Genomic DNA, 13,601 nt, shown 5'->3' with positions numbered 1-13,601 from the left:
CCAGCCTCCCTCTGAGCAAACCACCTCCCCCTGGATAACCCACGGTCTCTCCCCCTGCACCCAGGGCACTCTCCTGAAGGTGGTGCTGGATGATTACATGCGCCTGAAAAAGCTCTTTGCCCAGCGGATGGTGCACAAGGCCACCGCCAGTCAGGGGGACCGCTCCTCGGTCTCGGAGGTAGAGGGGTGTGCATGGCTCTGGGGACATGCTTGCCGTGCCCTCTGGGATGCAGTGTGTCTCCCTGGCTGTGGTCACTCCCTGTGGCCATGGTCCCTGTCACCCAGTGCTGCCTCCACTCTCTGCTTGGTCAAAACAAGCCAGATACTGGTTTTCCACTGGTTCCCGCTGCTGTTTTTTCACTGGTTTTCCAGGCTGCTGGTTTCCCACAGTGACTCCCTGTGTTTCCTGTGATCAGCACCCAGCACCTTCTACCGTGGTCTCTCTGACCCCAGGAGAGGATGCTCCTCTTTGCAGACTGGGCTCTGTCCATCAGCTCCCATTTCTGCCAAGGCTAGCCAAAGCTGTGGGGGATCATCTTCCCTTCCTTCTGCTTCTCTGCTTTTTGCCTCAAAAACACAGGGTTTTGAGGCAAAACTGTTGGGATGGAGAATGTCGGTGCAAAAGGGCTGGTATGGGGAGAAGGAACTCCTCCTGTGGCCTTCTACCCTTCCTGGGGATGCAAAACGAGGGGCAAAGAGAGCAGAGGACAGCGGTGGGATGGGAGATGCCTTTCAGCCCTTCTGCCCTCCATCTATCCATGCCCTTATTCCCCTTCAGCCCCATCCAGCCTTCCTTCATCTTCTTTCCCTGTCTGCCTTCTGCCTCTCCACCCTCATACAACCCCAAATTCCAGCCTGGGTCCAAACTCCTCCTTGGACACTCTGGGGGCAGCTGCAGGACACACCACCCACCTGGCAGTGGGTGCTTGAGCTGGGGCATCTGCCCAAGGATGGAGGAGTGCCTGAGCTGGGGCATCTGCCCGAGGATGGAGCGATCCATCTGGAGGTCATCTCCTGGTGATCCTCACCTCCATGCTCTTGAGGGTGCTTCAGAAGAGGAGGGCCCTTCATTGCAGGAGTCAGGGGAGCCGGGAGTTGCTGTGGTGATTCCCTCCCTCCCCACGGCTCTCTTGCAGCTGATCCAGAAGGAGCTGGAGGACGAGGAGGAGGAGCGCAGCCCCAGCCAGGGCAGCCTGCGCTTCCGGCACAAGCAGCCGGTGGAGCTGAAGGGTCCGGACGGCATCCACGTGGTGCACGGCAGCACGGGCACGCTGCTCGCCTCCGACCTCAACAGCCTGCCCGAGGACGACCAGAAGGTGCTGGGTCGCTCGCTGGAGACTCTGACCGCCGACTGCGGGGGCTACAGCGACCACAACGCCCGCACCGAGTCGGCCAAGTCCACGCCCCTGCACAAGATGCGGGAGGTGATCATGGAGAGCCCTCTGGAGATCACCGAGTTATGACGAGCGGTGCTGCCGCTGCTGCTGCTCCTCTGGGCAAGCCGGGGATGAAGCACGGAGCAGAGGGGCCGTGGTGGGGGCCGGGGGCAGCCCGAGCCCGATGCTTGGCCCCCTCTTCCCCCGCAGGAGTCCGGGCTAGCCGGCGCAGATCGCTCCGGCAGCCTTGGAGAGCTTGGCCCCGGCAGAGGGCTCTCAGGACCGGAATGCTTTTACTCGCCTGTCATTTATCCATGAAACCATTAAATTTTTTTTATTTTTCTTATTAAAAAAAAAAAAAAAGTTTTTTTTTCTAAAAAAAAAAAAAAAAAAGGAAAAGAAAAGTTAAATGAATGTGATGAGTCCAGACTGGACAGGGGGGGAAGGTGCAGTGAGGATGCAGTGAGGATGCAGATGATGTGCTGCCACAGCATCCCCGGGCATAGGCTGGGGACAGGCAGCTGTCACACCTCGACCACGAGCATGGGCAGGGCCAGGGAAGCTTGGAAAGAGACCAAATCCTTTTGGCATTGTCACCTTTCCAGTAAGGAAAGACCCAAAAAATTAAAAAGAAGAAAAAAAATCCCCAACCCAAAGACATTCCTCCATTTTGCTGGCTTTACCAAAACTTGTTGCGATGTCAAAAAAGGGAGAGGCTAACTGGGGCTTCTGGATGTCGAGTGCTCGTGCGTGTCTTTTGTTGCCCTTTTCTTTCTCCTTCTCTCTTGCATTTGGGTTTGTTTGTTCGGGAGTTTGTTTCCAGTCGTAACCTTGTGGAGAGTTTCGGGCACGGTCTGTTACGGGACTCAGAAATACACTGTCTATGGCTTTGGGTAACCTGTCTGTCGTCCTTCCTGCCTGCATCCATCAGGCCCAAACCCCCTTTGGAAGAGAAGACCCTCTTGTAACCCACCCCTCAATCCACCATCTTCCACTCTGGGTGTAGCTGCACCTTGGATTTTAGGGGAAGTATTAAATGCTCTCCCACACTCCCACTGCAGCCCCCAGTACGAGGAGGAAGGACACAACCAGCCAGCTCACGGGAAGAGTTTATTGTGGTGGGATGCTCCCATGCACACCCAGGAGCAGGCACTGCAGGCATCCCCCCCGACACGGCGGGGAGGGATGAGCCAGCACCCTGCTGCCCTCACCACCACGGCCGGGGCAGCACAGGGCCCCCAGCAGGGATGGGGGTGTCAGAGGAAATCCTGGCACCCAAACTCATTCATTTTATGTTCTGGTGAGGCTGCCGCCAGCCAGCAGTGGGGGGCCAGCGTTTGGGCAGCAGAACCCAGCCCAGCCCACGGGGGCAGATCGACGTTGCAGGATCTGGGCCGTACGAGTGGTTCAGGGTGGGATGGAGAGGTGGAGAAGGGATCGGGGATGGAGATAGAGGTGGGAATAGAGGTTAGGGATTTTGCAGTCACCCTGACAGACGTCAAGCTGAATCCCTAGTGCTGAAAATATCAACGAGTCCCTTAACCTGATTTGGAAATCCAAGCCCCAGGAGTGGAAGAGGAAGCGGCCGAGGCCGCTGGGGTTCCCCGCAGCCCCGCCGGCACGGCGAGGCCGGTTGGCTCCTGCCATTGCCGTCTGTGAGTGCGGGCACGTCCCGGGGAAGGGAGCCAGGATCCCCAGCCAAACGGCAGAGCAAGTCCAGCCAGCTGGGGAGGCGGCTCCTAGTTCCACACGTGGCGCCGGCAGTGTGCGACAGCCTGCGGGAGGGACGGGGATGGCGCTGGCACCGCTGGCACAGCACCCTGGGACACGGGGAGGGGACAGAGCTGTCACTTACATTGCACTCCACCGCCGTGGCCATGTTCTTGCACCAGTACTGCGGGCCCCAGACACAGGGGGCCGAGCCCAGGAGATCCTCCTTGCCTGAGTCGCAGGCTTTGATTTTCTGCATTGCGAAGGAAAAGGGTGGGAGGGGGAGAAGAAAACGCCCATGAGGAGCCTCTGACCCTCTCCCAGCCCGCAGGCTGGGACAAAGGAGGCCCATCTTGGCCCGGGCCACCCCAGGGCTGAGAGCACTTACAGTGCAGACGAAGGTGGGGTCCATCATCTGCACGAAGAGCCGCACGGCCGCCGGCTCGTACTGCAGCACCAGCGCCTGGCACTGGTGGGGAGAGAGGGGTGAGCCCGGCAGGGGGGTCAGGGGTGGCTTTGCTGGCTTGGGAGTGCCCCCTCAGCTCACCTTGCTGGTCAGCGGCATGGGCAGCATGGCACAGCCCTTCTCCAGCACCTCGCCCAGCTCCTCCAGCGTCTCGTTCTTCAGCAGCTCGTTGTCGAAGTAGGTGATGACGATCTGGCAGACATTGCAGAAGGCACCGGCGCTCACCGCCAGCTGCTCCAGGGATTCAGCCCCTGGAGGACACGGCCGTCAGCACCCAGCGGAGGGCACGCCCCGCTGCCCGGGCTCGGGGTGCCAGCTCACCGGGCCGGGTGTCCCCGCGGCGGGGGCAGCAGCGCATCAGGGCGCACACGGCCGCCGGGTCGGTGGCCTGCAGCAGCATGATCACCACGGCCTTGCCGTAGGAGTTGACGAAGTCCTTGCACTGCCCGATGACGCCGTGGGGCAGCATGTAGCACACCTTCTCGATGTCGTTCACCAGCTGCTCCTGCCGGCACAAGGCAGGAGAGGGGAACCCCGGCTCCTCGGTGCCCCTTAGCCCCCAGTGCCAGCCCCCAGACCGCAGCAGAGGTGGGGCTCACCTCTGTCACGTTGTTCTCCAGCAGGCTCTCCACTGTCTTCACGGTGAACTGGCACATGTCACACAGCGGAGTGCTCCCCACCCTGTCCTGTGGGGACAAGGGGGTGGGATGCATGATGAGCCCCCCCAGAGCCACCCTCATCCTGTCCCACCATCATCCCCCACATAAGGCATTCCCCAAATAGGGCATCCCCTAAGTAAGACATCCCCCAAGAAAGGCATCTCCCACATAAAGCATCTCCCACATAAGGCATCTCCCACTTAAGGTATTCCCCACTTAAGGCATTCCCCCACATAAGGCATGCCCCACATAAATCATCCCCCAAGTAAGGCATTCCCCACATAAAGCATCCTCCAAGTAATGCATCCCCCAAGTAAGGCATCCTCCAAGTGAGACATTCCCAATGTAAGGCATTCCCCACGTAAGACATTCCCCACATAAGGCATTCCCCACCTAAGGCATTCCCCACATAAGGTGTTCCCCTCCCGGGATAAACAGAGGTTTTTGAGGAAATAAAACACCAAATGAGGCTCTCCCTCCAGAGTGTTTGGATTTCAAGGAGCACAGCAGAACTGAGGGGGTCCCCACTCACCCCCAGCATGCTCAGGACCTGCATCACCCTCTCTGCGAGCAGCGTGTGGAGGGGCAGTGCCGAGTGGGAGGCACAGAGCCCCAGCTGGCCACACAGCTCCGTTGGCTCCTGGGGAGAGAGACATCCCAAATCAGGCGGGCTTTGGCCCCAGGGAGGGGAATTTCAGCACATCAGGGCATGGATCTCACTTACCTCAGCCTGCTACCGGTGAGGGGCCAGAAAATGGCAAGAAAAAATAAAAACACAATATAATTGCAGCAGTTACGAGGCAGAGAGGAGGGGGTGAAACGAATTAATATTTTGTAGGACTATTAGGCAGTGAGTTTAACAAAAAAAAGGGATAATTTGCTGGTGATGGACACTGGCACCCAGTGAGTGCTGGCACTACGGGGAGCCCTCAGCCTCTTACCAGGTGGTGCAGCAGCTGGGCAGCCGTGTCCGTGTACTCGGCCAGGGAGCGCTTGCACTGCGGGAGGGAGGCACAGCGTCAGCCCCCGGCCCGGCCCGGCCCGGCCGCTCCTCCGGGCACGCGTCTGCCAGAGACGCTGCCAGCCGGGAGGAGCAGGAGGAGGCGCTTCCATCCCGGGAAGGGCCCGGGGCAGCCGGGACAGCGCCAGCCTTAGGTCGGACCTGACATACGCACGTGATTCGGGCCCAAGAAGATAAAAATGTTTTATTCTGCATTTCCTTTATATGTTCTTAATAAAGGTAATATATTCTTTGATATATATTCTATATATATATGAATATATATGAATATATATATAGTATATATATATATATATATTCATATATATATTCATATATATTCATATATAGTCATATATATCATATATATATATTCTTATATATATCTCTATTCATATATATCTCTATTCTTATATATATCTATTCATATAGTATATCTCTATTCTTATATATACATCTATTCTTTATATATTCTTAATAAAGAATATATGTTTTTATATATTCTTAATAAAGTTTATATATATGAAATATATAAACGTTACATATTTTATATATATATACAAATATATTTTATATATGCTTATATATATAAGAATATTCATATATAACAATATTATATATATAAGAATATCTATTCTTATATATTCTTAATAAAGAATATATATATTCTTTTTATTATTAATAAAGTATGATTCTAAGTTATTACCAATATTAACTATACATATAACTACATATATATAACATGTAGCAAAAACCTTTTTTTTTTCCAAGAAGAAAAAAGGTTTTTTTATTCTGCATGCTCTTTATATATTCTTAATAAAGTTTATACATTCTTAATATATAAAATTTATATATTTATATATATAAATATATTTTATATATATAAGAATATATATTTTATATATGCTTAATAAAGAATATATATTTTATATATGCTTAATAAAGAGTGATTTTAAGTTATTAACTGTATCAACTATATATATATAACTTATATATATAACTATATATATAACATGCAGAATAAAAACCTTTTTTTTAAGAAGAAAAAGTTTTTTATTCTGCATGTCCTTTATAGATTCTTAATAAAGTTTATATATTCTTAATATATAAACTTTATATATATATAAAAATATTTATAAATTTCTATATATTCTTATATATATAAGAATATTCTTAAATCTATATAAGTATATTATAATAAGAATTTATATTCTTTATATATTCTTAATAAAGAATATATATTTTTACACATTCTTAGAAAGCATGATTTTTAAGTTATTAACTGTATTAACTATATATCTATATATAACATGCAGAATAAAAAACTTTTTTTTCCAAGTAGAAAAAAGTTTGTTATTCTGCATGTTCTGTACATATTCCTCATAAAGTTTCTATATTCTTAATATATAAACTTTATATATTTATATATTTTTATTATTTATATATATATAAGAATATTCTTATATATATAAGATTATTCTATATATAAGAATATAAATTTTTATATATTCTTAATAAAGTTTATATATTCTTAACATATAAATTTTATATATTTATATATTTTATATTTTATTTATATTATTGTATATATAAGAATATTATATATAAGAATATATTTTATATATTCTTAATAAATCGTGATCTTAAGTCATGAACTGTATTAACTATATGTATAATTATATATGTATAACATGCAGAATAAAAACCTTTATTTTTCAAGAAGTTTTTATTCTGCATGTTCTCCAGCTTATATGCTCTTAACAAAGTGTGATCTTAAGGTCATTAACTACATCACAATCACTTACTATATTCATTGGTGCAAAGCAATTAATGTCAATATAATTGGCAAATTTTTACAGAAATTTCATAAGGCACGTACACATCTACTTATGCACGTAAAAAATGTTCATGTATTTTTTATGCTGTCGGCCTTGTCTTCTTCCTTGCTATGGACACTCGAAAATCATCAATTCTCGTTTCTATTAACTCAGCTTTGCTTGCAGGCCAGCTGTGAGCCCCTCCTTAGGACAGGGCTTGGAGCAGCCTGGAACAGCGGGAGGGGTCCCTGCCCAAGGTGGAGCGAGGTTGTCCTTGGGGCCCCTCCCAGCCACGCCCTGGGGTGATTCCCGGCTGGCCGCTCACCTGCTGTGCCAGCTGGGCTGGCAGCGTCTCGCAGACCCGCTTGGCGTGTCCCACCAGCGCCCAGCTGAAGGCAGTGTTGGTCCCCAGCACCTCCTGCAGGGCCGTCACCAGCTGCAGGCAGTCCCCGCACACCTCCTCCACCTCCTGCAGGATGACAAGGGCAGGGACACCTTGGTACCCTGTAGAGATGTGCCCCTCTGTCGATGGAGGGACAAAACTCTCCTTTGTCCCCTCAGAAAGGAAATGAGCCCAGAAGTTTCTCTCCTCAATCAGGTGAAAAGACACCTCATAGGACCTGGGGGACCTCAAACTGAAGGATAGCCAGCTGGGCAGCAGCCAAAAAGTCCCAATTAACTAAAAAGAGTACAAAGAAACCAATCGATTTTGTGGGGTGTTTTACCAGCAGCAAAGACCTCCTGCACCTGGCTCAGTTTTTCTCTGTTTGTTATTTTGCCTTTTATTAAACCTTCTTGTTTCCAATGCTGCCACAAAAGCCATCCTGCTGATTTTTATGCCTCCAAAGGTAGCTGAGCTATCTTGGGTGTGAAACAGATCTCCAAGAGTTTATGAAACCTGGCTTGAGGAGGCCACTATTTCTGTACCCCACAAAATAAAACCAATCCCCCCACCCCCAACCTGTCTTGGAAGGCTGGGATTTAAACACTGGCTGCAATTTGGGGCAGCACTCTGACCAGCATCTCTCATTTCCCTCCTGCATCCTGGAATATCCCCCCAAACTGGCAACGCTGCCAACCAGAAGTCATTTCAGCTCTGCAGAAATTTTAGGGGTTTTCTCTAATTGTTGTTAAGTTGGTGGTACTTCTTAAGGGGATTCTCACCCCTGAGCAGCATTAGGATGCTGACACAGATTGTCCAGAGAAGCTGTGGCTGAACCATTCCTGGAAGTGTCCAAGGCCAGCTTGGATGGGGCTTGGAGCAGCCTGGACACGTTCCCTGCCCATGGCAGGGGTTTGGGATGAGATGATCTGTAAGGTCCCACCCAAACCATTCCATGGTTCCAGGAGCAGCACCACCCCTGCCTGTGCCACAGTACCTGGGCCTCGCCGTGAGGTAGATCCTGGGGATGGAGCAGGAGGGGCACGTTGGCCATGAAGGGGGCAATGAGGTCAGCAAAGTCCTCGGTGGGGCCTGTGGCAGCTGGTGGTGGCTGCTGGTACTTCAAGGTCCCCGTGGCTCTGTCCCGGGGCTGGCACAACCTGATGGTCCCACACACCACCTTGGGTTCCGACTGGGGGAGCAGAGGGGTGGGGTGGGGGCTTGAGGCTCCATCATGCCCAGCCTCCCACCCACCCCACCCTGGGTCATTTCCTTCTCCATCTCGTCCTTCAGATGGTTTGTCCCAGGCTCCAGGAGCATCCTTTGCTCTGCAAGCCCCCAGGACATCCCGAGCTGGGGAAAAACCCAAACCTGGGGCTCCCCCTGCCTTACCAGCACTTGCTTGCCCAGCTGCACAAGGACGAGGATGCCCGTGTCCACCATCCTCTTGCACTTGACAGACCAGTCCTGGAAGGGCAGGTACTGGCATCTCTTATCCAAGAACAGCCTCAGCTTCTCCTGGGTGGCAGAGAGAGAGGTCAGGGCCTCAGTGGGGTTGGTGGGGAGGAGCACCAGCCCCACTCCCCCTTCCCACCGAGACCCACCTCGGTGCGGTTGTCCTGCAGGATCTTGCCCATCACAGAGACTGCCACCTGGCACAGGTGACAGGGGATCCCCTTCTGCTGAGAGAGGGGACACGTCAGGATGCTATCACAGCACCCAGACCCTCCCCAGATCCCAATCCTCCACCCCAAAACCACCCCATGTGAACATCCCATTGATTTCTGCCATTTACTCTGCAGACACGTGTAGCCCCACATCTCTCTTCACAGAGAAAAACAAGGCACAGTTCTTCCCAAGAATATTTCTGGGTTTCACATTCTCTGAACCTCAGAGAAAGGGATAACAATTCTTATCATTTGCTGTGCCTGTGTTTGTGCAAAAGTAAAATGTAATATAGAGCTGTTAACCCAAAAGTCAGGGTGCTTTGGTTCCTCAGCATGTCAGGGCTGTCAGTGTGTGTGTTGGGACTGTCAGCTGACAGCCACGAGATTCTGTGCAGCGTGTGCAGCATTGAGTGCTTAACAGATTCAGTTTTAGATGTGTGGAATAATGTAGTACAACAAAGTAATTAATTATCCCTCTGATATCCTCCTCATCATTCTCTCCCCCCGTTTGGGCCATCACAGCACTGCTCTAGACACGGATGCAGGATGCTGGGGTGGGCAGGCAGGGATTCTCCTGCCATCCCCGTGGTTGGGGCAGATGGGCACCTCTCCCACAGCCCCCCGCACTCCCTGCTCCCCGCCTCGGTTACCCCCAGCGCCCGGTCCCAGGCCGTGAGCCGGCAGAGCTCCAGCGCCCCGCACTTGGCCGCGGTGGCGGCGTCCCGGCACCAGTCCTCCGGCCGCTGGCTGCACTCGTGGAGGGGGCTGGCCCCGGCTGTGGGAGGGGAGAGGACACTGTCAACCCTCAAGGCGCCCCAAACGAGTGATGCTCATCTCCCTCCTGCTCTGATTCCACCTCAATCCCAAAGTCGTGGAGGGGGTGTTTCATTTATAGATGATTTTTAAAGTCGGTTGTGCCAGGCTGCCAGCTTTTCCAGTTGGATGTCTGTCACAGGGTCAGAAGCAAAGGGAATTTGGGGCTCATCCTCAGCCTCTCAGCAGCCTCTGACACGCTGCGGAGGCGGCTGCTGATAAAAGCAGCAATAAATCTTGCAAAACGGGCAAACCCGAGGAGCCGGCGCTCAGCCCCGCACGGCAGCCGGATAATCACGCCACGGCTCCCGGCAACGATTGAGCAACCCCACTTTTGGTGGGGTTCTTTTGGTTTTATTTCCTCCCCACGACAGCATTTTCTCCTGTCTGTAAATGCCCGGCATGGCCCGCCCCGGCAGCGCGGCGGCGTGGCGCAAGAGCAGCGCTCTAATTGTCACCTTGGTGTGTCAGGACTCATCCTGGATGGGGCGAGTGTTTGTTTGCACCGGCAGCTGTGCCCACCCAGGATGCGGCTGGGGAGGAGGCGGCGAGAAGGCACAAGCCGAGCCCTTCGCCTCCTTGCTTCGGCCGGGAGCTGCTCCGGGAATTTGGGGGCAGCGCCCGAGCAGAGGGACAGACACACAGACCCTGCTGCAGAGCTTCAAGCAAGAGGCGTTTCTAAGCAAAGCACAACCCTCCCCTCTCCCAGCATTTGCATCCAGCTTTTATCCCCCAGCCCTGCCTGTGATTTTGCAGAGCAGGAATAAAACCAAAGGCAGAATATGCTCCTTCCACCCGACCCTGCCCTTATCGGGTTTCTCCCCAAAAGCCGCATTCCCTGCATGCTGGATTTTGGCAAAGCCTCCAACTCATCCCTGAGACTGCAGCGTCAACCTACAAAGGGCCAACCTACAAAGTCCCTGCGGGTTGTGAGGAGAGGTGTCCAAGTCCCCCTCACCATTCCCGCCTGCCCCCAGAAGCGCTGGCGGGTGCCGGGCGCTGTTTCAGCCCCGATTTCCCCATCGGGCTGCCAGCAGCGCTGGGGCAGGCGGGCCCCGGGGCAGGGCGAGTCGCCCCGGGTTCCCAGGCTTCCCACACACCTTCCCAGCTGCGCCGTGCCGCGCTCGCCCCATCAGCGGAGAGGGATATATTTATGTTTTTCAACCCCGGCCCCAGCATCAGGACAAACAGGAATGGCAAGTCAGCGGAGGCATTAAGGGGCAGCACCAAAACCAAGGAGGCGGGAGACACAACAACCCCACAGCTTTTTTTCTGAGCTGGTCCCGCAGCATCTCTCACTGAGCTGTGTTGGAGCCCGGACCCCGTGGTGGGGTCGGGAGGATCAAAAAGACACGGGTGGTTTGGTCCTGCCCGTTCCTGGCTCGCAGAGATCCTCATTTCAGCACTTACTCCTCATCCTGCTCAAGCTGAAAGTCAAGCAGCAAGTTCTGGGCCAGAAGGTAATTAGGACTAATCATAACACCCAGCAGCTGAGAGCAGGGGGAGCTTCCCCAGGTGGAAACCACTGCCACGGGGCAAGCAACTGGGGCAACTGGTGTCCCGTGAGCTCTCCTACACGTCTCAAAGCCGTGCTGGAGCCACCTCACGCTGCCAGGCACACGGGCATCAGGGTTAATAAATGATGCTATTTTGGGCAAAGGAACAAGGCAAGGATGCTCCCGTGCAGCTGCGTTTCCAGGCCAGCCACAACTGCCCTATTGCTGTGTGCCAGGCCTGGGGGATGGGGTGGGCTTTGCTCAGGGGGGGATCCAGCACTGAGCTCCAGCTGTGGCGGGGCTGTGCTGGCATTCCCCGGAGCGCCCCGGCCGAGCCGGCAGAGCCTGGCTAGCCGGTTGTGATGTAAACCCCGGGGGCGGCAGCGTGGGCCCCAGCGCCCCAATTCCCGGCCTGGCGCACACCCCTGTTACAGCAAGAACCATAAATACACTTTTCCCAGCTCACAAATCCTTCTCTCCGAGGCTCGCAGGGTCACTGGGGCAGCGGCATCCCCCGCGCCGTGCTGCCGAGCCCTGCCGGCTCCCGGGGCTGGTGGCACCGCGGGGCTCGGACGTGCCGAGCACAGGTGAACTTTCCTGCTCTGCCTGTTGCCGGCTGGAACACCCAGACACGTCCCCCCACCAGCCTGGGTCATGTGTGTGCACCCACAAAACCTGGGCACGTCACATCGGGGGTGCCCAGTGGGCCAAGCCCCCAGGGGGTAACTGGGGTGCAAGGGGGGCTCTTCACCCTAAAACATGGGGGGTTTGCTTGCCACAGCAGGACTCATCTAATTCCAGGGGAGATTTCCCCAGGAAGCAGCGATGTGCCCTCAAGCAAGGAGCAGGGGTTGGGAGCAGGCCTTCCCCAGCTTGTTTCCTGGGGATGGGCAGGGGATGGATGACTAAGGGAGAGCAGCAGAGGTTCGCCTGCAGGAGGATTCGCTCACAGATACCCAAGTGCCAACGCTGGGAGGGCTCCTGAGGTGAGTAGAGAATATCACCCCATCACCCTTCCCAGAGCTCAGCAAGCCACAGCAGAGCCAACTTCCTGCCTCCTGCATCTCCCAGGAGGACCCAGGACAAGGGCAGCTTCCTGGTCACTCTGTTGTGACAACCAAGCAGTTTCCCCCAGCTCATAGCAGCAGCCAGGCCCCAAAACCAAGGGCAGTAGAGAGAGCAGCCCCTCTCCCCTACTCTGTCACAGCTTCCCTCCTTCCACACCCTAGCACACCACCAGCTGTGCCTGAATCCCAGAGAAGGAACAAACCCCTCTTGCCCTGACATCACCTTCAAAGAGAAAAGTTCCAACTCTCACCTCCAGTGGGTAGCACAGACAGCAGTGCCACCTTCCCCAGCTCTCCTCTGCCCAACTCCAGCGCCAGAGGAAGCACATTATGGAGCTTAGACACCAAAGCTGGGAATAATTTTGGCATTCAGCAGGGTTTTCTGGGCTGTCCTCATCCTACCTACCTCCAGGCCTGGCCTTACCTTGGTAGGAGCCCAGACATACAGAAATGATCAAGACCAAGCCACTCCATTTGCTCTCCATGCCGTTCCTAAGAGTCCTCAGTGGCTGGTTCCTCTCCTATGCTGCTCCCAGACTGAGGAATCTTGGATGGGCCGGGAGAAGCAGTGAGAATCCACACCTACGCAGGGCAATTACCACACCCCTCACTTTATGCCTTGATTATAAAATCATCACCAGGGAGGGAGAGAGGGAGGGACCAGAGGCAGGCAGGTACTCCCAAGAGGTCAGAGGCAGCTGCTCAGCCCTAACCTGGCTGCAGAGGGTGGGCACACACAGGGAGAACTGCCCCAGAGCCACGTGACAGCACCTTTGAATGACACTTTTATATTTTCTTTCCCTGCCTTTGAGTGACATTTTTACATTTTATTTGGAAGCAAGCAGGGAATGAGGACACAGGGGAAGCCACATTCAGCGCGAGTCAGCAGGCAAGGCCGGTATCAAGGAGTCCCTCTGGCCTGCGCAAGGTAGCGATTGCAACACGGGGCTCTTGCCTCACACCAGGCATTGTGTTTGTCCAGGGAAGAGAGAGGCAGCAATCCCAGGCAAGCCTCTTCCACCTGCAACCCTGCCCAGCAGAACAGAGGCTTGATGGGACACGCAGCATAATGGGAACCTGAATCCATCCAATCCCAGATTCCCAGTGCCACCTTGGGATGGTGCCTTCTCCTGGCCCTGCAGCCAAGA

General features: G+C 53.1%; 2 protein-coding genes across 3 annotated transcripts in view; one reads left to right on the top strand and one right to left on the bottom strand.

The window, feature by feature from the left end:
* CDH23 (cadherin related 23) overlaps positions 1-1,117 on the top strand; it is a 181,110-nt gene extending 179,993 nt beyond the window's left edge. The window contains 3 exon segments of the mRNA XM_050976130.1: positions 65-266; positions 269-321; positions 323-1,117. Of these exon segments, the coding sequence (XP_050832087.1) occupies positions 65-266; positions 269-321; positions 323-412 (345 nt within the window). The 3' untranslated portion in view covers positions 413-1,117.
* A 1,356-nt stretch (positions 1,118-2,473) lies between these two features.
* On the bottom strand, positions 2,474-13,042 carry LOC103823751 (prosaposin-like). 2 transcript variants are annotated; one of them, XM_050976131.1, is made up of 14 exons: positions 12,878-13,042; positions 9,728-9,852; positions 9,015-9,092; positions 8,803-8,928; positions 8,408-8,602; positions 7,354-7,497; positions 5,153-5,209; positions 4,744-4,851; positions 4,152-4,238; positions 3,874-4,057; positions 3,634-3,803; positions 3,475-3,555; positions 3,232-3,339; positions 2,474-3,151 (listed from the first exon to the last, which is right to left on the bottom strand). In XM_050976131.1, exons 1-14 carry the CDS (start codon positions 12,936-12,938, stop codon positions 3,116-3,118), a joined length of 1,560 nt encoding a protein of 519 aa, XP_050832088.1. In that variant the 5' UTR covers positions 12,939-13,042; the 3' UTR covers positions 2,474-3,115. The 2 variants fall into 2 exon arrangements, with proteins under 2 accessions (XP_050832088.1, XP_050832090.1); XM_050976133.1 differs by having other exon boundaries at positions 9,015-9,089.
* Positions 13,043-13,601: the final 559 nt, after the last annotated feature.

The sequence above is a fragment of the Serinus canaria genome, chromosome 6 (assembly GCF_022539315.1).
Source record: "Serinus canaria isolate serCan28SL12 chromosome 6, serCan2020, whole genome shotgun sequence".
NCBI lineage: Eukaryota > Metazoa > Chordata > Aves > Passeriformes > Fringillidae > Serinus > Serinus canaria.
Note: the sequence above shows the minus strand (reverse complement) of the source record. Positions and strands in the feature narration are given on the sequence as shown.

What these genes read in the sequence shown, in the direction of transcription:
- LOC103823751 (XM_050976131.1), bottom strand. Translation starts at nt 12,938, where the DNA reads ATGGAGAGCAAATGGAGTGGCTTGGTCTTGATCATTTCTGTATGTCTG. An exon ending in AGCTGGGCAAGCAAGTGCTG is followed by an intron (nt 8,603 to 8,802) that starts GTAAGGCAGGGG and finishes CTGCTCCCCCAG; the next exon opens with TCGGAACCCAAGGTGGTGTG. An exon ending in CCGCGGGGACACCCGGCCCG is followed by an intron (nt 3,804 to 3,873) that starts GTGAGCTGGCAC and finishes CGTGTCCTCCAG; the next exon opens with GGGCTGAATCCCTGGAGCAG.